This window comes from Talpa occidentalis, unplaced genomic scaffold (assembly GCF_014898055.3).
Source record: "Talpa occidentalis isolate TD23 unplaced genomic scaffold, MPIMG_talOcc4v2.1 talOcc4.11, whole genome shotgun sequence".
Lineage (NCBI taxonomy): Eukaryota > Metazoa > Chordata > Mammalia > Eulipotyphla > Talpidae > Talpa > Talpa occidentalis.
In genome coordinates this window covers 70,702,665-70,725,057 of record NW_023601104.1, presented here as the reverse complement: position 1 = coordinate 70,725,057, position 22,393 = coordinate 70,702,665, and the positions used below count along the sequence as shown (strand labels likewise).

The 22,393-nt window shown below is 36.2% G+C and overlaps 1 protein-coding gene across 1 annotated transcript in view; it reads left to right on the top strand.

The window, feature by feature from the left end:
* Positions 1-240: 240 nt before the first annotated feature.
* KCNH5 (potassium voltage-gated channel subfamily H member 5) overlaps positions 241-22,393 on the top strand; it is a 234,971-nt gene continuing 212,818 nt past the window's right edge. The window contains exons 1-2 of the mRNA XM_037501979.1: positions 241-358; positions 20,640-20,763. Of these exons, the coding sequence (XP_037357876.1) occupies positions 286-358; positions 20,640-20,763 (197 nt within the window). The 5' untranslated portion in view covers positions 241-285. The remainder of the gene's footprint in view (positions 359-20,639; positions 20,764-22,393) is intronic.

Here is a 22,393-nt window from a genome sequence, read left to right as displayed (position 1 = left end):
GCGCACTGTGCCCCGCCGAGCCTGCAGCCTCCGAGCCCCGTGTGCGGCACCGCCACAGTCTGGGCAGCGGCGGCCGGGGGAGCGCTACTACCATGAACTGCCTGGTCCTCCTCCCCAGAGCAGCTCATCCAGGTCGGGCTGGGGACACAGTCAGGGGCCCCCGTCGTCGCCGCCGCGCCCCCTCTTCTTCAGACTCGATCTTCTCCACCTTTTCCTCTTCCTCAACCTCTTCCCGCATCCCCCCTCCCCCGCCGCGGATCCTGGCCGCCGCTCTCCAGACCCAGGATGCCGGGGGGCAAGAGAGGGCTGGTGGCACCGCAGAACACATTTTTGGAGAACATCGTCAGGCGCTCCAGTGGTAAGAAGAGTTGCAGTTCTGAACACCCCCCCCCCAACCTCCATCCCGCCCACTTGCACCCCACATCCTCCCCATTCCAGCTCTGTTCCAAGGGGGGAGGGGGATTCAGAAAGCCCTACCTGGTGGCCTCTATTACTAGATGGATCTGATTTCGGGTGGGAGTTGGAATGAGGAGGTGGAGGAAAGTTAGTTGCATCGTCTCCCCATCTCGTACTCACCCCTCTCCCACCTGTCCAGAGCCCCGAACTGGAAGAAGCAAAGGGAGGGGGTGGGTAGGGTGTAGGTATGAGAATAGACTTTCCCTGTGGGGAGGAATAGCTTTCTTGTTCATCTTTCTTCTACATTTTCCCCTAAGTATGCTGCAGAGACTGATCACATTCTTAGAGTTAATCTCAGTGCCAGGGTGTCTCTCAAGTTGAAAATGGCTGTGAGAGTGGCCACTGAATGAGATTGAAGTCTTTGGTACAGCTTTTGGGCCCAATGGGTATGGCTGAAAGGAGCCTTGTGTTGGGAGAGTAGATGGAGTTGAACCTATAAGAGTTAGTGTTGGACAATGGTCTGTGGTGGTGGAATGTGGGTGAGTGGGGAATGTGGGTGCATTAGGGTGGTAATACCTGATGGGAGTACCCCAATATTACATCAGTTAAAAATAAATTTAAAGTAAAAAGGGCTTGAAAAATGAGAAGATAATTACTATGGTCATATTTGTGTCTAAAGTTTCTTCTTTTTTTCTCATTGGTGGTCTATATTGATCTATATGCTATATCTGATTTGACTTAGAAAGAAAAATGTAAAAGGGAGGCAATAGCTAGTGTGCTTTTAGGGCAACTGAAGAAAGAATTCCAAAAATGCCATTCCACCTTGCCACTGATGTTAAGGTTTTCTTTAAAGTGTCTTTAAAAGAAATAAACTACTATGCATTCATCTCTTTCAAGATATTCTGAATGGAAGAGTTCTTTGGTTTTATATTGAAATGTATTATAAGGTAACATTTTAATACCTTATAAACTTTACATTTTACTGAAACCTTATCCTCCACTTGTTTTTCATTTTTATATAATTTTCAGTTTTATAAATTAAATATGTAAGTATCCTTTAAAGTTTATATATGTTTTTCCTTTCAGACACTTGTTATTTTATTTTGAGATTCCTTACAGTAGAGTTGGGACCAAAGCATAGAAATACTGTATGCAGGTCCATGACCCCTTGTTTATTTTGTTATTGAAACGGTACTTATTTGGGCACTTTTTTACAACAGACACTGTGTGGGGTCCTTTGAACAAAAAGTGATTAAGACACTTCTGTTCTCAAAAAGTTCCCTGACTAGTGGGCAAGACAGACACACACTTAAATGATAATAAATAATTAAATGCACAATTATGCTTTCCCTGAGTTGGCAGATTGGACTAATTCTTAGATTAGGGTTTCTTCTAAAACTAGGGTTTATAAATATTTTCTCTGATTTGGGGTACTCTATGTAGGTAAGAGTCCCAAAGTGTTATCCTAAATCTTGGCATTTTAATTTGAGGCTTGTGACTTTATTTCTTCCACTTTAGTCAATGCATAGCTCAAACTTTTTAAGATGGAAAAAAATACTTTCTATGCCAGGTCTTAAATACCTGTAATATTTTTAGCCTTTCCAATGTAACATGTCCCATGTGCATTTGATTTTTTAATGATAATATAAATATAAATTCATAATGGTAGGCAATTTCTAGATTTATATATTACCTTCTTATATTAATAATACACAGACCCACAGTGTAAGCCGATATTACCTTAAAAGAACCATTTTGGGAAATTTAAAGGTTACTAGCTTTTTCTTATTTTAGCTTTTCATCTTGGGCTATATCAATTCCATGTATAGCTGTGAGAGAGCTTTTCAGAGAAGGTCTGTGAGAGAGCTTTGCAGAGAAGGCCTTAAAAAAATAAAACCCATAGGTCCTCTGTTGCTTTGTGTGGTAGAGAAGAAGAAATAAGAGTTCTTTCACTAAACTTTAGTAATTTAATACCTTTGGTTGGAAATTCTTATACATACTAGATTGATGATCCAGTTTATCATGAACTTAAGATTTAGCTTATGTGACTTAGAAATATCTGCTTCTGTTGCCTCCATTTTATATCTATTGTCCAAATTAATGAATGTTTTATCTTTTTTACACTGCATGTTTATAACTCTTTTTTGGCTTAACATTTCTTTCCATGGATATCACCAAGTGTGAATGAAAATTTATCTGCCTTGGCATTTTAAATACAACCTCTAATTGCTTATGATTAGCTTTTGATACCACTCCTCAAAACCTCTGAGCTTTTTTTGAAATATGCTAGACATTTGAGGTAAATATATGTGCACATGTATCTAAGAAATACTGGGAAATCTCAATACCAACTTAGCAGAAAGAACCTTGGAAACTGAGAATAACGGTATTAAGTTGATTGATACATTCCCACAGTATCCCACAGTTGTTGCCATTTCTATATGATTTGGCAGGTAAATAGAAAAATTCATCCCTGGAAATTGTTTAATTGAAACTAACAGAAAATCCCCTTCAGGATTCTCACAGATGGATTGGGTTTGTCACTGTGAAGATTTCATTATTCACTAACTTAACAACATTGAAAGTGAAGTGTTGGTAGAGCTTTAGTGGTAAAAGAAAGAAAAGGAGCCAGCACTCCCAACGTACTTCAGAATTGAAGAAAGACAGCCTAGGATTTTCTGTTTACCTTTGTCCCACGAAATGCTTCTCTTTCTGATACAGTATCGTTTATTTCTTATGGAAAGATTTTGTTCTTATACTAAGAGTCAGGTGAACATAGGAACATATAGAGAGAGATACACATGGATAAAGACAGTTTTGCATCCATTCAGATGCAATGATAGATACAGAGGAAGAAACCTCTCTTTCTTTCATATATGAAGAATAAAAGATAGAGGTGGAGAGAGAGAGAGAGAGAAGAGGGGAGAGAGAGAGAGGAGAGAGAGAATTATGAAAGGGAAATGGATATAAAAAGTACAAAAGGAAAGCATTAGGATTTTAGGATTTAGTTGGCCATAGGTAACATCAATGAACTCAAATCTCAGCCAATTAGAAATCCATCAGAGAACATCTTGATGATGCAGAACAAAATGCTAAGAAGTGTAATATAGCTTTTAAACCCGAGGATTTCCTCATAAAGTTCCAAACTCCTCAGTTGCAATTTCCTAGAATAATAGTGCTCTATTCTGTGCCCTAGAGTGGCACGATAGCCTATTTGCTGTTATTTTACACTTTTTGAGATGGGATTTTTATTTTCCTTATTCAGTTGACTCAGTCTGTTATGGGAAAGCATTTCAAATTGTAACAGTGATTCAAAGTCTACAAAATAAAATAATGAGGGCCATTGAGTAGGATGGATACATACATATTTTATAGCCAAATCCCAACATAGTAGAGATAGGGAATTATTTTTTAGTTTTTAGATAAAAGACAAGATTAGATCACTTTTAGACAAATAAAAGGAATTACCTAATAGATATAGAGAGCACATTACTACCTCAAGAAGTTGTAAAGGTCAAAAGTGTAATTGCGATAGGAAGGTTTAGCTATGTTTTTGGCTAGGAAGATCAAAATAAGTTGTTAAGGAGGGAAAGTTTGGGAACTGCGTGGTGATTTTATTATGTCTGTGCAGTGTCATATGAAGAACCCCTCCCTAAATGCTTGAGTGATGTGTCTGGTCCATTATTAGGCTAGCCTCCCTTATTTAAATTTCTGTTGTACTTGTTAGTTGTTCATCAACATAGGTTGGATGGTAGGAAGCAGTAGCTTGAGGGTAGAGTGTAAGCACCTGCAAGAAACAGTTTTCAGGGCTTTTAGGTAGAATTTCAGATTCAAAAAACCCAAAGCATTTCAAAGTCCTTCAATCTGATATGTATTTGGGCAGCATATTTTATTCTTTTTCTTTTTTTTAAAGATTTATGTATTTATGCATATAAGAAGTGGGGTACAGGCCAGAGATGTGGGGGGGCGGTGAGAGGATTCACCAGAGACAGAGTGGGGAGCCGAACAGGCAGACTGACTGAAATATACTGCTGAGGGGAGCAGCGGGTGAGTCAGGAGAGGTCTGGTTGCGCCATGTGGGTAGCTCCCTGGCCAGGGATTGAACTCGTGCTGCAGTGGCTATGGATAGCTTCATAGGTTGCATCTTAACCCCTTGCACCACCAGAAAGGCCCTATATTTTATTCTTATGTTGTCTTTATTCTTCAACAAATACTCAGAAATGATTAGTTTGGGAGACAGTAAACATGTTGCCATTTTGAAAAACTGTACAAAACCAATGTCTTTCTGTTAGAAAATACTTATATTCTTTAATGTTTTAAACACCATGGAAAAACTAGAAATGTTTTTAGAGAAAATTGGGGCTCAGGGAAGAAGGAGCTAGAAGAGGTAGTATTTTATAAACCACTTAACTTTCAAGAGAAAAAGTAAGCTCAAGATACTCAGTTTCCCATTTTGTTTGAAATATCTGGGTTGCACAAGCAGTTTTTTATTCAGTTCTCTCTTATAGCAAAATCCAAAATTATTTTTGTGCTATAATTAATATTTACAAAAACTGAGACCTTAAAGGAGAACCTACAGGAGAGAAATCTAAAAACAAACAGAATGGAAAAATAAGTTTTAGGTGTCATCCAATTGAAAATAAATGATGAAGAACAAATGGATTTTTTGGGGTGTTAAAGTCCTTTGTCTTGAAGTTTTTTCTTTAACATCTAATCCACTATTTAGAAAATACTGATAAAATCACATAATGTTTTTAAAGCATTAGCTTACCCAAATCTTACATCACTTCTTCTTTTAAAGTACCACAGAGATTGAAATTATACTGACTGCTTTCTAAATTGTATTTATAAATAAACCAGAGGATTGTCTCCTGTTTTAGATCCCACACTGCATTATATAACGAAGGCAGTGCTTTGCTGACTAGAGAGCTACTTATCGCAGGTCACTCCTGTCTTCACTAGAAATTTCCCTTTTTGTCTGTCTTTTGCTTTATTGCAATAGTGGGGTGTATAAGAAGTCCATGTACCTGGCCATCATTTAACTACTAAAAGAACCATATAAAATTCTATTTTTAAAAAATTGAGGTAAATTGGTTTACAACACTGTATATGATTTAGGGTAATAGGTTCACACCCCTTCAGATGTCTGTCACCACACCACACCCACCATATAAACATCCATCTTCCTCCATCATAGCCCACTGGACTCCTTCCCCACATTGTTTTCACCCCACCCCCTCCAGTAGCCTCAGTTCTGCCATCGTATTTCTAGGATTTGTTTTGGTTTAGCTTTGATTATCTGAATTGACAATGACTGAGTAGACGTCCATAAAAAATACTTTAGACAATATTTATTTTTTACTTTCATTGCTACTAACAGCTGCTTGATAGCATGGGGGAACAATGCTTCCATACTCCAGAGTCTACTTTATGAAAAAGGTGATAATGTTCTTCAAACCTCTGTGGATATTATTTACCACAAGAGGTCACTGTAGGTTCTGTCACTGGTGAACTAAGTACTAACTTCCTGTTTTCCTCAAGTTTGATTGAGGTAATTAAGTTCAAAGTAGTCAGTGAATATACTTGGAAGAAAATATCTAAAATGTAAGACATATAGGAAAGTTAAATGAAGAAAAGTATTTTTTAAAATTATTACAATTTTATTTTAGTTGATGGTGACAAGCATTTTGTGACCAAATGGATGTGACATTGATAAAAAAAACTCATGTGAAAGAATAAATTTAAATCAATGTTAAACTTAGTGGAACATTTATTTTAGTAGAGGATAAAATTTTATTGTAATAAACTATATCTGTATGGTGGTAATATATTTGGAATATAAAGTTTTGCAGAAGAGTGCACTATACATAAAGTTCAAAAAGTTTTTATTTATCATATAGCTTGCTATAACTTAGATCAAATTGGTAAAGTAGAATTAGTTCATGACAGTGCTTTGATTTTAGTGAAAGATAGTTTGCAGATGATAATTACTGAGGATATTATGTGATTCTAGTGTTTTCACGTTATCCAAGCTTTTTTAAATATAAAATAAAGAATTAAACATTCTTCATTGTTCTCCAAACTTATTAAACTCTCCCCAACCCATGCCCGAATATGATTGGGGATACATCACTTTTTTTTTTTTTTTTAAGATTTATTTATTCAAGCACTGGGTACAGTCAGAAGAGCGGGAGGGTAAGAGAATTCACCAGAGCCAGCGTGGGGATGAGAACAGGCAGACTGACGAAGTACACTGCTGAGGGGAGCAGTGGGCATGGCAGGAGAGGTCTGTCGCGCCATGTGGGTCTGTCGCGCCATGTGGGTCTGTCACGCCATGTGGGACCCTCGCTGGTGCCAGGGATTGAACTGGCGCTGCAGAGGCTGCGGGCAGCTTCGCAGCCCAGCACTCTACCCCTGTGCTACCAGGGGAGGCCCTGGAGATATATCACTTTGAGAGGTTTTGTTTCCAGCCAATCTGTAAGTTTAATCTTGGTTTTAGGGATCTTTTTCTTTTTGGTAATATTAGAAACCAGATATTGAGAAATGCTCTGAACTGCTCTGCAAACAAAATTAGTTTTAGTGGGAAATGATTAAAATATGCTGTGTAGCACTTTTGTGATAAAAAAAGTGATATTCATGAAATCAAGTAGACATGAACAGGAGTGAAAGCTCCAAAATCAGTAGCAATAATTGTGGAGATTGAGGTCACAGTAGTCTTGAGGTGCTCTAAGAAATTGATGCAGTGTAATAGAAATTCCTGCCCTATTGGATAAGCATTCCTATTTGTTGCATTTAACAAGTTTGTCTTGAAAACTTGCAAAGGAAAAGGAAGGATGTTCCTAAGTAGATAATCAGAAAGTTAAACTGGTCTTAATAAAGTAAGCTGGTGCCCACCCAAAATCTCTATATGCCTGCATCAGAAGGACATGCTGACCCTTTCTATCTCCTTTGCAAACCCTTGCCCATCTCTCCTCCCCCTTTTATTTTACTCCTTTGTATAAATAACCCTGCATTCTGCCAAAGAGCAGGTCGGTAGTCTTTCAGACTGCTCTCCTCAATTTGTTGACAAATTAAACTACTTTCCTTCACCTCAAACTGTTTACTTTTATTGGCTGAGGGAAACTGAGGCCAGTGTTTGGTATCAAAATGAACATTTATAAAACATTTTCCTTTGATAAAATAGCTAGAGTAGAATTAAAAAAAAAATAAATCCCAGTCTTATGTTCTTGCCACACACAAAATTAAGAAAATGGCAACTATGTGAGATAATCGATATGATCGTGGTAATCATTTCACAGTGTCTATGTATATCAAACCATCGAGCTGTATACCTTAAATATATACAGTTTTATTCACTGGTTGTATTTTAGTGAAGCTGAATAAAGTCCCTACATCTTACATCTTTCCCTTCCTTTTCAAAGCAGGCTTATCCTCTGTTGTAATTTCAGCTTTACCCTTCGGTTTCAGCCCTGTTCCCAGTGGCCTATTGGATTTCTCTTCTTAGTTCTCACAAGTGATCTAAAGCTCAGTGTGGCCAATTTCAATTTATTGTTAGTTTAACTTCAAATGGACTTACTTTTTCTGGCATTTCGCCATTTCTGTTAAGGGTGTCTTTAATATTTTAGTCTTGAAATCTGGGGTCACCTTTGACTTCCCACTAGCGTAATTAATGTTAGTCTTGCTTTCTAACAAGATCACCAGTCCCTTGGGTTAGCGTTTTGCCAGGTACTTGCTTTTGGACCTCCTGTAAGTTCTGTGTGCAGGATAAATTCTTGCCTAATCATTATACTGACTCATTTCAGAGCATGAAACATGCCCAGCTCACATCATAGACAGTCAATGGGTAAAAATGTGATGGACCAAAGAAAGAATTATAGGTCAAAAGAAATGGCTCGTTAATGGGTTTCAGAAGACCCCATCTAAGAATGAGAAAAGGTGTGATACATTCATCTCTTCATTCTTTTTATTTTTTTTAAAGATTTATTTATTTATACATGCAAGAGCTGGGATGTAAGCCAGAGGTGTGGGGGCTGAGAGGATTCAGTAGAGAGAGTGGGGAGCAGAACAGGCAGATTGACCAAAAGACACTGCTGAGGGGAGCAGCAGGCAGGGCAGGAGAGGTCTGCTGTGCCATGTGGGTTGGCTTTCTGGGCAGTAGCTGGCAGTAGCTTGATAGTGTTATATTTAACCCCTGCGCCACCAGGGAAGTCCCCACCTCTTACTTCCTAAAGCTGTCTCTAACTCTCTTTACTGGAGAAACAACTATAGTCAAAGTCACTGGTAATTTTTCTGTAATTTTCTGAGGACTTTTCCAAAGCTCAGAGAACTGTGTTCTGCAGTGTTCTGTAGACAAAATGGTTGGTTGGAAAGAGCAAAGGCTTTTGTGACAGACTCCTGTACTGACTTTTCCAAAGCTCAGAGAACTGTGTTCTGCAGTGTTCTGTAGACAAAATGGTTGGTTGGAAAGAGTAAAGGCTTTTGTGACAGACTCCTGTACTGATTTGCAGTGACATACTGAGGGTCTCTGGGATTAGAACACCTACCCAGTAGGGTTCTTAGGCTCAGTAAAGCCACAGATGTAGCAGATCTTGCACTGTGCCTCACCATTATAAGGACTTCTTAAATATTCACCTTTTCATATTTTCTCTAGATAAGGTAAGGTAGGAGTGATTTTTTTTTTACCTGAAGAAAGCAAAATATTAAATAGTTGAGACTTTCATAAATCATAAGCTCGCAAATCTAAGCTTAAAAGCATTTGGATCCACTTTATCAAGGGCTTACTTGTTTGGGGAAAAAGAAAATATCCAAACAAATACCCCTTCTCCCCCAACAAAAAGCCACTGGTTAGAGTCAAAGAAACACTAGTTCTCTTAACTTAAGTGACTGGCAGTTCTGTAAGAAGCTGTACTCAGAAATCTCAGCTTCTTTTTTTGTAACTGGCCCAGTGAAATCTGGCCACAGGAGAGGAGTGAACTGAATTTGTTATCTGTATCTTCCCCTTGAGCAATTAGTTCCTATTACATAGATCATAGAAACAAGCAAACAAAACAGGAAAAGCTTTAGAAAATTAATTGGATTGTAAATACATTCAGAAAAGCCTCATTTCTATTTTTCTACCAGGTGTACAGCTCAGACTAGTCTTCTGATTAAAAGCCAAAAAAAAAGAAAAATATCGGATGGTCTCACTCATAGCAGGAATCTAGAAAACTTAAATAAGAGACCAGGAAAATGAATAACTATAAGAAAGTGAAAATCAAAATCAACAAAAAACTATGAACCAGAGACACTTTTTGGGGGGTGGGGGGCGGGAGGGGAGGGATTGGGGTCAGAATGGGGGGGTTGCAATTGTATGGGGAATATAAAAATAAAATTTATTATTTAAAAAAATAAAAAATAAAATTACATGTTTTGTTATGAAAAAAAAAAATTCTTCATTAGTTCTGATCATTTTGTTTACAGGGCAGCCCCGATATAAAACGGGTTGCCTGGCTGTGGGTCCCCACCCGCGTGCTTAAAAGGGACTGAAGTGGAGGGACTGGAGTCAGGGTGGAGTCCACAAAGCCTGTTTGGAATTAGCTTAGGACATCCTTTTCCCCCTAACAGTTTGTGTTTGATTGCCTTAAAAAGTTATTTTCAAAGAAAAAAATGTAATTCCTTCAGAAAGATGGCAGTTCATTTGCAAAAACAAGATTTAGTTATTTGCAAGATTGAAATATAATGTTTAAACAATAAATAGATAATACTTATTTTCCCCTGGGGAACACATTTTGACTGATTTAGCTTTTATTCAAGATTATGTAACTAGTGAAAGTCTTAAGGTTTCAGGTATTTAAAATTTTTTCATTGTAATAAAGTTCAGTAATTATTTGCCATTCTCTATATCAAGGTAAAAGTTTCATATTTTGGGCTAGGAATCATATAGGTCATTTTGCAACGATATTTTGCTTCTGATGATTGTGATCAGCATACTTTCAGAAACTCATCACCTCATGATCAAGCCACCAGCTATTAAAAGTAGAAACTTTGAATTGTTGAACATTCTTTTCTTTGTGAGATATTTTCTATTACAAAAATTGCTGTTATTCCCAACATCTGGTTTTCAGAATTTCAGAAGTTGAAGTATCTCATCCATTCTGAACCATTTGACTAGAGAGAAAAATGAAATTAATGTCATCAAAGAAATACAGAAACTTAAAAATGTACCTTTGATCTTGAAGGAGATGAAAGTGGAGGCATATTTTTATCTTTGATGACAGCTGAACAAGTTTGAATAAATTAACAGATATTTTTTGCATATTTCAAACTCCCACAGTGATGGTCTGCTTAATGTTGCCAATATTATTATATAATAATTAGTCTCATTGTGGAAGGTACAAAGTGTATGTATCTACACACACACATATTTCTTTGCTGGAGCTAGAAGATGAAGGTGTATTTTCTAAGGACATAAAAGATACCTGTTTTGCGTTCTGTTATTGATATAGAAGAAACAGGCAATGGACCTACCAGAAATCATCACTGTGGAAGTCGGCATGGCATATAAATTATTTATGCTTTTGTTTAGCCATCTGTAGCAAGATTTCATTTAATCCAAATACAATGTTCTGTATGCGCTTCAGGGATTGTTCTGTTGTTCCTGTTTTATGAGACTTAAATATATCAAGTTAAAGAAAAAGCCCTCCATGATTTAAATTATAAGTTTTTAGAATTCAGAGAAATCTGCTTGGGAACACCTAATTAAAAAAATGAATTGTCAGTCCTTTGAAAAAAAAAAATCTAGCATTGTCCTTAGCTATATTTTTGACAATATCTATTATTGCTTTAGTAATTATTTATTGACTAATGCCTTTAAATGGGAGTTAGAAGTTTTAAATTTTATTTGAACATTCAACAAATATTTTGGGTGAACATTGATAAACAACAGATACGTCTCTTGATCTCATGAAATTGGATTCTGGTAGGGGAGATAGGCTTTCAACAAGCCCACACCAAATGTGTGATTGCAAACCTTGGTAGGAATTTTGAAGGAAAAAGGTGAGGTGCTGTGATCAAATATAATAGGGACTGATTTCAATAGGGAGATGGTGTCAGCAAAGGTCTTTCTGAGGAGATGGTGTTAAATGGAGACCCAAAATAAGAGCTAATTAGGATTAGTAAACAGGAGAGTATTTTAGATAGAGAGAAAGCATGTAAATAGTTCTAAGGAGAGGAAGAAAATGTGAGTGGCTAAGTGTGTGAAGATCAAAGGTCGGTTCAGTTGGATTGCAGTGCACAAAGGAGAGAGAAATGGGAAACAAAGGGGTAGGAATTTTACAGTATATTCCAAGTTCGTTGGACAGATCTTCTGGTCACAGTGGTTATTTGCTGTGTAACAACAAGTTGGGTTGTAGGGATTGAGGAGCAGGAATAGGAGTCCAGCTAGGAGACTTTTGCAATAGCCCAGGCAAGAGAGGATGGTGCCTTGGCCTGGGATGTTAACAGCAGAGCTGGAGAGAAGTAGATGCATCTGATATGCTTTGTTGGTGGAATTATTTGGGATTGGTGATGAATTGAATGACATAATTAACAGGTGTGAAGGTGTGACATTCAGAGTTTTGGCTCAAGCATCTGGGTATAGGTAGATCTAGGGAAGACTCCCTTGAGATGGGAAACTGGAAAAGAATGAAGTTTGAAGTGAGGCTCTTGCGATCTCCTGAATCACCGCTTTGTCATCATGCTCCCCTTTCATTCCCTTGAAGAAAAGAACTCAGCCAGAGGTCACTTGGTTGAGTGTGATTATGTACACCGAATATTTCTGTATTCTACTTACAGAGGGTCAGAGAAAAGTTTCATAGGCCAGGTAATTAGCTTGCACTGTCCTCTGGATCATATGTTGTGTTGTAAACCAAATATTATTTCAGATAGATGAATACATACATACATAGATAGGTAGATAGGTGATAGATACCCCAAAATTAGAAGGGTGAGGAATCTCAAGTCAAAAGAAGGTAGTAAAAAAAAAAAACAACAAGAAGAACAAATAAACTATGGATCTTTAAATTTTAATAAGAGGCTGACTCAGATGGGAAAAAAAGCAAATATTTGAATACAGGCAAAATTCCAAACCAGTGCCCAACTCTGTAGTGAATAGTTGGCAATTAGCATTGCTGAAACACAACCTACAACCAATCCGTTTTAGAAAAGGTTTGTGACTGCTACATGGATTTTATTAAGTTACTTTCAAGCTTCCAATTTTCCTTCTTGGTCACCAATTTTTGGAATGTGTGTTCTTTTGCTGTATGAATGAGAGAACTGTGGAGGATTATTCTTGGAGCTGTGAGGTCCTGCATTCTAGCCCTTCTTCACTGAGAAAGGGAGGAAACATGTCACATATATTGGTATTGTGTCATCTACTCAATGTGACAACTCTGTTAGAAATTTCAGTCAGCCAGGATTATTGACCTCCTGGTTTGTATATGACCTCCCTAAGGAATTAGGATTAATATATAGTGGCATTAAATTGTATAGTTATTTAGATTGATAGCTATTTTCGTATTGTTTGAAGAAATAGCACTGTAAAGAGAATGTAAAGACAATTGTAGACAGCAGTTCAGGAATATGCTGTGATAGAATAAAAAGTCTTAGTAAGGTTCTCCCAAATTCACAGAATCCTTTACATGGCTTGCTTTCCCATCTGTAATAGGAGGAAATGGATGTGCAAGCTGAGTGCATTATGTGCTTGGAAATTACCTGGCAATCTTGTTAAACACAATCTGATTCAGAAGGTCTGGAGAGGGGTCCCAAATTCTGCATTGCTAACAAACTCCCAGGTCATTTTTATCTACACTTTGAGTAGCAGGTACTAGATCAAAGTTTCCCAAAGATGACTGAGCATGAGACATTGTATCTGTATTTTTATATTCTGCCCAGAAGGAGTTAATTCATTATGTCTGCATTAGAATTTAGCAATCTGTATTTTTGACACTCATGACGAGATCCCATTGCAGCTGCCAGAATTTAGAAATTATTAGAGTAAATTAATGCTTCTCTACCCTGGTTGTACATTATAATCACCTGAGAACATTTAAAAACAAATACTGATGCCTGGATCTCACTCCAGACCAGTTAAAACAGAATCTTTGAGGCATGGGGCCTGGAATGAGTAACTCCTGTAACACCCTCCCCACCCTCTTAATCTTCCTTAAGTTTTATCTTAATTGAAAATGTAATCAGAATTGAGAAATGTTTATAATGATTCTCAGTGGGCCATTTTGAATTAGGAGTCTTTGATTTAGTTTTTGACCTTCTGACCTTGAGGAAAAAGTGCTCACTTTATTTCATGTCCATCTCTGAGAGTACAGTGGATGGTATTGAAAGATACAATGAAATGTGTTCAAGTCTTTGCAGAGATCCACTCAAGCATCTGTATTGGGCTACTACCACCTGGTAGGGATAATAACCGGAACATATTGTGTATTTGAACCATCTGGAGATGAAATGTTTGTAAACATCTTCAAGGACTGAAACAGTCTGGATTCAGCAAGCTTTAGTTTTTCAGAATTCATGGCTTTTGGTGTGCTAATTGCTGTCAGGAAAAATTAGAACTGATTTTCCTGTCAAGATTGGTTGATGAATGTCTAGTCTATTAGAGCTGCTCTAACAAACTATCATTAGTTGGATGGTTTATGAACAACAGAAATTCACAATCTGGGAGGCTGGAGGTCTGAGATTAGGGTCAGCCTGGTCAGGTGCTGGAAAGGGCCTTTTCCCAATGGAGACTGTTGATTTCTCATTGTATTTGCACATGGCTGGGAGTAGAGCTGACAAAGTAAGTTTTCTCATAACTCCCGAGGCCATGAGTCCCATTAGCTTACTGTGGGAGAACTGTGGGAGAACACAATTACTCAGTTCAAAACTGATGATGGTGGGGGTCACAGAGAACTCTGGGCAATTTCTTAAATAGCTTTAGGTTTCCAAAACTTCTGAACTGTTTTCACTTTCTGGGTCTTGTTTATAGAGAAGTTATTCCTCAGTAACGAGATTTCTCTTTCCCACCATGTTTTAAAGCCAAGGGAAATTAAAATTTTCTGGGGAGCAATTTTAATTAACTTGCTATTCTGTTCTTAATATTTGTTAATAATACTAGATTTTACATTTGCCGAATAACTTTCATGACTATAATAAAAAATGGAATAGTTGTATGAATATTTTATATACACATATTGTGTTTCACCTAGCAAATAGATAAATTTCCAAAAATTCTTGGATAGTCTATTTAATATTTAGAAATTTCCTTTTAATTTAGCTTTTATTATTTAAAAAGATCTGTCTTTCCAACTTCTTTCAGGGATTGTGGCAATTCCTTCAAATAGTAAGCGATTATTGTATGCACAGTAGGCATAAAACTTAAAATCCTGAGGGCTATATCATCCATTTAAGAGGACAAGAATAGCATATATGAAATATTGCTTTTTTTTTTAAAAAGATTTATTTATTTATTTATACAAGAACCAGGGTACAGGCCAGATGCGTGGGAGGGCGAGAGGATTCACCAGAGACAGAGCAGGGAACAGAACAGGCAGACTGAAGAAATACACTGCTGAGGGGAGCAGCTGGTGTGACAGAAGAGGTCTGCTGTGCCATGTGGGACCCTCGTCAGCCGGCTGGGATCAAACCAGCATTGCAGAGGCTGCAGACAGCTACATAGCGTGGTGCTCAACCACCTGTGCCACCAAGGGAGGCCCTATATGAAGTATTTAGAGTAGCAATGCAAATTCACCTTCATGATACCATTTATAGAACACAAAAATCCCTGCAAGAATGTATTGATTTATTAGTTTTTTATAAAGTCAATGAATGAGCATCTACTATGTGCCAGACACTGTAATAGGTATTGGGGGACCAGTTAATTATTGCATTAATTGTGTCAGTACAGAAATAAGTTTAAAATTGCAACTCTGTGAGGAAGAAGTAGATCATTAAAAATTTTGTAATGTGGAATAACTAGTCTGAAGATCACAGAAAGATTCCCTAAGGTCATGACAAATGAATTCAAGTACAAATAAATATAGGTGCCAACCAGATGAGGAAGAAAATAAATGGTGTTTAGGCAGGGAGTATAGCACTATAGTGGGAGAGAACTTGAAGATTTTAAGAATATAAGAAAATCCCAGAGAGGATCAAGGCAAACCAATTCTTTTGAAGTGGTCTATGAGAGAGAAGTTTGGAGTTGGGAGGTTGTAGTGAGGATCTAGAGAAATGGAGAGATGTGAAAGAGTCTAAAGACAAAATAAATAGAGCTGGTAATGGATTAAATATAGGGGTAATCAGAAAGATGTTGGAAGATGGCTCCGAGATTTCTGGCTTACACAATGGCATGGATGGTGAAACCATTCACTAAGATAGCAAACACTGGAAAAATATCCAATTTGAAGAAATGAGCAGTCATGGGTCATGAATACAGTTAAGATATATGAGGAAAAGCCAACTTAGATATCAAGTTCTAGAGTTTATACAAGAGGCTTGGAGATATAAAATTATGTTACTGAACCTCTGGAAACAGGTAAAGAGGAACTGATGTGGAGCAACTCTGATTCATACTTAATGGATAATGAATTTTGAGTCTGCAAAGAAAATGGATGAATGTCCGGAGGGATTAAATTTTTTAATGAGAAGTGAACTAATCGCTTATATTTATATGAAGCCAATTCAAAAAAACAGGGAAGTTTTCTATGAAAGCCAAGGATTAATAGCTTTTTTTTCAAAAAGGAAGTTGTGGATATCAGTGCCTCTGAATTATAAAGTGAGATACGTGAAAAGCGTCCTTAGGATTTGTCTACATGGAGAGGTGACTGGTGACCTCGGGTGTCTTGGTGGAGGGGTAAAGGCATAGGCCAGATAGGAGTGTGTCAAATGAATAGGACCTGAGGATATGGAGCCAATGAAAATAGACAATTTTATTTTATTTTATTTTTTAAAGATTTATTTATTTTTTATACAAGAACTGGGGTATAGGCCAGAAGCACGGGAGGGTGAGAGGATTCACCAGAGACAGAGTGGAAACAGAATAGGCAGATTGACTGAAATACACTGCTGAGGGGAGCAGCAGGTGCAACAGGAGAGGTCTGCTGCGCCATGTGGGTTTCTTCCTGGCTGGCGGGGAATCGAACCAGTGCCCAAAGGCTGCAGACAGCTTCACGGCACTGTGCTTAACCTGCTGCGCCACTGAGGAGGCTGAAAATAGAGAATTTTAATGGAAAGTTTGTCCTCTGAAGGGTTAGAGACAGATATGGGAGTGTCCAGAGTGGAATACAGGCCGAGTGGTACTCAGTGGATATGTCATAGAGAGGGTAGTGTTGAGATGGTTATTAAAGATTTTGTTTTTATAGGTAAAGGGGTGGCAGAAAGGTGTTTGAAGTAGGTAGTGGACATCATGGGTAAGCATATTTTTGAAACTTAATGAGAATACTGATCTAATTGGAAAAATATGGAGTTTAGGTGCAATGAGAAATATAAGCAGTTGGTTTTCTTGATTTGGATGAAGAGTGGTAGGATGGAGGCAGAGTTTCAGGGGACAAGTAAAAATCATACTGAAAATCAGGATGAGTTGAAACAGGGAAACCACGTAGGTAAGACCTTGTCTGTGCTAAGAGGGGAAAGAAGATAATTTTTGATGATCACATTGTAGATTTTTGTAAGTGATGCTGTAATTAGATGAAATTATCACATCTGAGGAATTTATACTTTATGAAGCACTTTTTGCAGGAATTAGTTCACTTTGATCTCTAGCCACTGTATCTACCAAGGAAAGCTACTATTAACATTCGCAAAACTAAGATTCAGTGCGAACATCACTGTTTTCCTGAAATATATGATTCTCTGGTCTCCTTTCTTCCCTGTGGATTTTTTTTTTAAATTTTGAGGTGTAATTTATATGTAATAAGATACACAGATTTTAAGTGAAAGTTCATTGGATTTTAACAAATAAACCTATGTAACTTATACGTCTATCAACATAGACAATCATCACCTCCCCCTGAAAATTCCTTTTGATTCTTTTCTATCAGTCCCCCAGCCATATTGTTTAGAAATCATTTTTCTGATTTCTGTCACCACAGATTAGCTTTACCTGTATTTACACTTCATATTAATGAAATCATGCAATATATACACTTTAATTTCTGGTCTTTTTCAGTCATCATAGTGTTTTTCAAATCTATCCATGTTGTTGAATGTAACAATCATTTATTTCATTTTAGAGCCAGCAGTACTTCTTGTGAGAACATGTCACAATTTTTAATCCTTTCTCTTGATGGACAGTTGTTTATTTTTAATTTTGATTACTATCAATAAATCCTTGTGGATATTTTCCTACAAGTCTTTTTGTTAATATATGTTTTAATTTCACTTAAGAAAATGCCTATGAGTGAAATTTCTGGGTCATAGTTGATTGTTTAACTTCACAAGAAACTTTTACAAAGTGTTTCATACCATTTGATAGTCTCATTAGCATCTTAAAAAGAGTTTCAGTTGTTGCAGCTTTTCATCAGCTTTATGTTAGTTTTAGTAGTTATTCTAATCATTATGCCTTTCGTTTGTATTTTCCTGGTGCCTGATGACGGTGAATATCTTATTTGTGCTTGTCACTATTGCATGTCTTCTTTTGTGAAATGCCTGTTCAAGTTACTTCCCAATGACTTGATATACATCCTTGACTTTTTCCTGGTTACAGGGTGAAAGTATTCAATATCGTACCTTCAAGACTGTTGTAGCTCTACGTTTTTAGTGGAAACCCTCTGTCAGCTTGAGAAAGTTTCCTTCTATTCTAGTTTGTGCAGATATTTTAACCACGAATGCTTTTTTTTTGATCTGTTGAGATATGATCATATGCCTTTTTTATTCTGTTGATGTAATGAGTTACATTTATCTCTATTTTTTTGTTTTTATTTTTGCATAGAACAACTGGGGTGTAGACCAGAGGTGCAGGGGGGAGGGTGAAAGGATACACCCAGAGAGTGGGGAGCAGAACAGGTAGATTTACTGAAACACACTGTTAGGGGGAGCAGCGGGCGAGACAGGAGAGGTCTGCTGCGCCATTTGTGGGTTAGCTCCCTGATGGGGAATTGAACTTAGGCTGTAGCAGTAAAGGTCCTGAGACCCAAACCCTAGGCGACCGGGGAGCCCTTACATTTATTTACAAATCAACCTTACATTCTTGAGATAAATCCTATTTGGTCATGGTCTATTTTCTTTTGTATGTATTGCTGGATTTTATTTGTCAGTATTTATTCTGGGTATTTGCTATTCCATTTATAAAATTTATGGGTATAATCCCCCTGATCATTGTCATATTTTTTTTCTTTTTTGCATGCCCAATAATTTTTAATTTTATACTGCACATTGTATTGATATAGTGATTTTGGATTCCATTATTTCCTAGAGGAGGGCTGCATTTAATTTTACCAGGTAGTTAAATTACTGGTGTGACACTATGGTCATGAAGAGACCTGATTTTAGCATTTTTTAAAATGTGAGTCTATTTCTGCATTTTTTTTTTTTTTTTTTTAGTCCTAGGTCACAATCTTTTATCCTGTGACTTGTTTTTAGTCCTAGTGTATGACCTTTTGTGGCTTAAATAGAAAGCTTGAGATATTTACCAAGCTTCTCTAATTTGAGAGGACTTGAACTTTGACATTTGTTTTCCAGTTTGGGGAGTTGGTGAAATTTCTACTTCTTTAGCTTTCTAGTCATTGCTTTTTTCCCAGATTCCTTATAATATCTTTCTGTTTGTATACAGTTTAGGACACAGAAAAGAATTTAGTACACGTGTATGACTATATGTTAAAAGATCTGCCCCTCATCTGCAAGCTACTCTGGCAGTCCCGATTGAGACTTTTGATTTTAAGCCCAATGAAACTTTTCTGCTTGACCATATCGTCCTATGAATTATGTGAACTGGAAATGCTTCTCAATGGAATGGACTGTTAAATGAATATCTCACCTAATGCCTCTCTTCTTTCAAGGGTTTATGTTTACCATTTTCTCTCTACTTTGCGTTGTTTTTTAGTGTCTTAAAACAAACTTCCTCCTGTATTGTCCAGTGTTTCTTGATTTAGCATTTATTCTGCTATATTATAATCATTGTTACAAATTTGTTTTTCTTTACATGAAAATTTTTGAGAGTAAACGGTATGTTTCATTTGTCTTTATTATATCCAATTGCCTAATCCAGAGCAGTGCCTTTTCTGTAGCATCTGCTTAGTAAATATTGAATTGAATTGAATTGTTAATTTTATGAAGACCAACTGTCATTCTTGATTACATGTTAATCTCTCTTTTCTTGATTATATGTTATATATGTTAATTTCTCTCCACCCTGCATTAGAGTTCCAGGTAGATTTTAGAATATTCCTCATAATTTTTTAACTATTTCTAAATATTTAATTTTAAAATAAAATTTCAAACTTTATATTTTAACAATATATTTTAGTTCATTTAATATCTTTCATCTGATTCACAAAATTGCTAATTATCTAAAATAATGGAATTTCAAAGTTAATATCAAAATATACAATTAAAAAAACTATACTAAAAGCAAAACTACTTGCCCATGCAAAATAGACCAGATAATTTTTAAAAATTTAGAGTAATGATAATTTCAAATTCTCTGTAGTTTGTGGTTGAAAATAACATCTTTGAATAATTTTATTTTAAAAAAGGATTCTTCAGCATTATTATAAAAATGAGTATTTTTGCAAATCTATTCTAAATCAGATTTCTCAAGACAAAGAATTTATATCATCATGTCAAATTTATAGTAATAGAATTTTGAAATGGGTCACCCAAATTTGCTTGGTTATCAAGTTCAGTATTCTTAAATTGTGCAAAGTGATTGTAGCCCTAATTTTACTGAATCAGCCTGGTTTTAGGTATAATATTTTAGTCATTAACACTTATTTAATTAACCATACTCCCCCCCTCCCCATAGCTTAGTGTATACTTGAATGAAAAGAGATATAATAAATTGGCTTCTTTTTCAAAGAAGTTTTTAGTTTGTATACAAACTGTTAACTTATTGCAGATCTTATGTTATCATGCCAATCAGATTGTGTCAATTTAGAGAATAGTTTTTATTATTCACACTATAAAAAACCATAGCTGCATTTGTGTCTTTTAACAATTCGCCTTTTTTTTTTTTGATTGTTTGAAAAAGTGCATTGTTAAATGAAAGTAAAAAGCTTCCCTTTTCTTCTTTTCTTCTTTAGAATCGAGTTTCTTACTGGGAAATGCCCAGATTGTGGATTGGCCTGTAGTTTATAGTAATGACGGTTTTTGCAAACTCTCTGGATATCATCGAGCTGACGTCATGCAGAAAAGCAGCACTTGCAGGTAGGTAGTAGAACAGCTCAAAAATCTTTTCTGAAATTCAACAAAATGCTGAATGTGCTTAAAACTTAGGTTCTCATATAAAAGCTGTTAGGTAAAAGTTTATTAGGCTATCAAGGAGACTGAATTGTCAGTGGAAATACCTAGTTTAAGAGTCATTGGTGAGAACTTTTGCAAAAATGAGTATTTTTGTATATCTGTGAATTCATTCAAAAAATACTTTTTGATCAGTCATTATGAGCTAGGAACTATACCAAGCAACATCTTATATGTGATCAAAGCAACATCTTATATCAGGAAACCACTGATGACATCAATTTCTTGAGTTGCTAAAACTGCCTTGATCAAAGTAGAATGAACCACCACCAACCATGGAGCACAGAGCTCATGAAGAACATCAAAATCGAGTTTTTATGTCCTATGTAAATCATACATTCTTTATAATGTTAGTATATTGTACCATATCTATTTTGTCTGAATTATGTAAAACAGAATCTGGCATTTATATTATTTATAACAATTCTTTAAAAAGTATACTATATCTGTGAACTTAAAGGGAATATTACAAAAATAAATTATAAAAAAGAAAAGGAAAATCTATATAAGGAACCAATTTAGAACTGAAAACTTTTCTACAGTATTTCAGTAAGGCCAGATGGGATAATTTTTTCCTTGAATTAATTTTTCTGTAAAGCTTCCACCTAACTAAGCACTAAAGTCACGTTACTCAAAAACTACAAGGGATCTGTATTATTTTCTACTCCAAATCCATTGTTTATGTTAGAGAAAAAAAACTGGGGTTAAGGGACTTGCTCAGAAAACAAAGGTTTATTTATCTTTTTTCCCACCTGTTTCATGCTGAGAAATATTATATGTGTATACAAATAAGTGTATGATACATTATTTTATATATGTGTATATAAATATGTTTATATAAATATCTGTAAGTGTGTGCACATATGTGTGTGTACACAGACACCTATCTATCTATCTATCTATCTATCTATCTATCTATCTATCTATCTATCTATCGATATTCATCTCCTGGAAGTGGGGGATTTCATATTATACCACTAAGTCTAAGCCCAATTACATAGAAGAATCCTTAGAAAGATTTTGCAAAACAGATTTTCAGATCTTACCTCAACCTTTTGAAACAGAATCACTGAAGGTAGGTAGGTGGAGACAAGAATCAGTACATTTAATTATCCATTTAGATGAGTCAGATGCTTATCCAAGTTTGAGAAATAATCTATTCGAACATTCTTTCCTTTACCTATCACCTCCCAGCCACCCAGTGTTCACTCCCAGGATTGAAATTGGTAAATAAGACTGATGAAAACTGTAGCCCCCTCTTGGAGAAACCCCCATTTCCTGTATAAATCTATAAAAACCTTTGAATACAAGACACAGGGATTAGAGTGGAAAGAGGAAAATTATATGCACATTTAGAAGTACAGTGTTAATACTTCAATTATAGAATCACTGAAACCCATTAAAGACAGTGATATATCACTTGACACTGGGAACAACCTTGTAAATAATTCAAAGAAATTAACTGACTCTAATATAAGTTTTAGACAAATATAGCATAATGAAAAAATTGCAAATTGATATCAATTTGTGTTGAAAA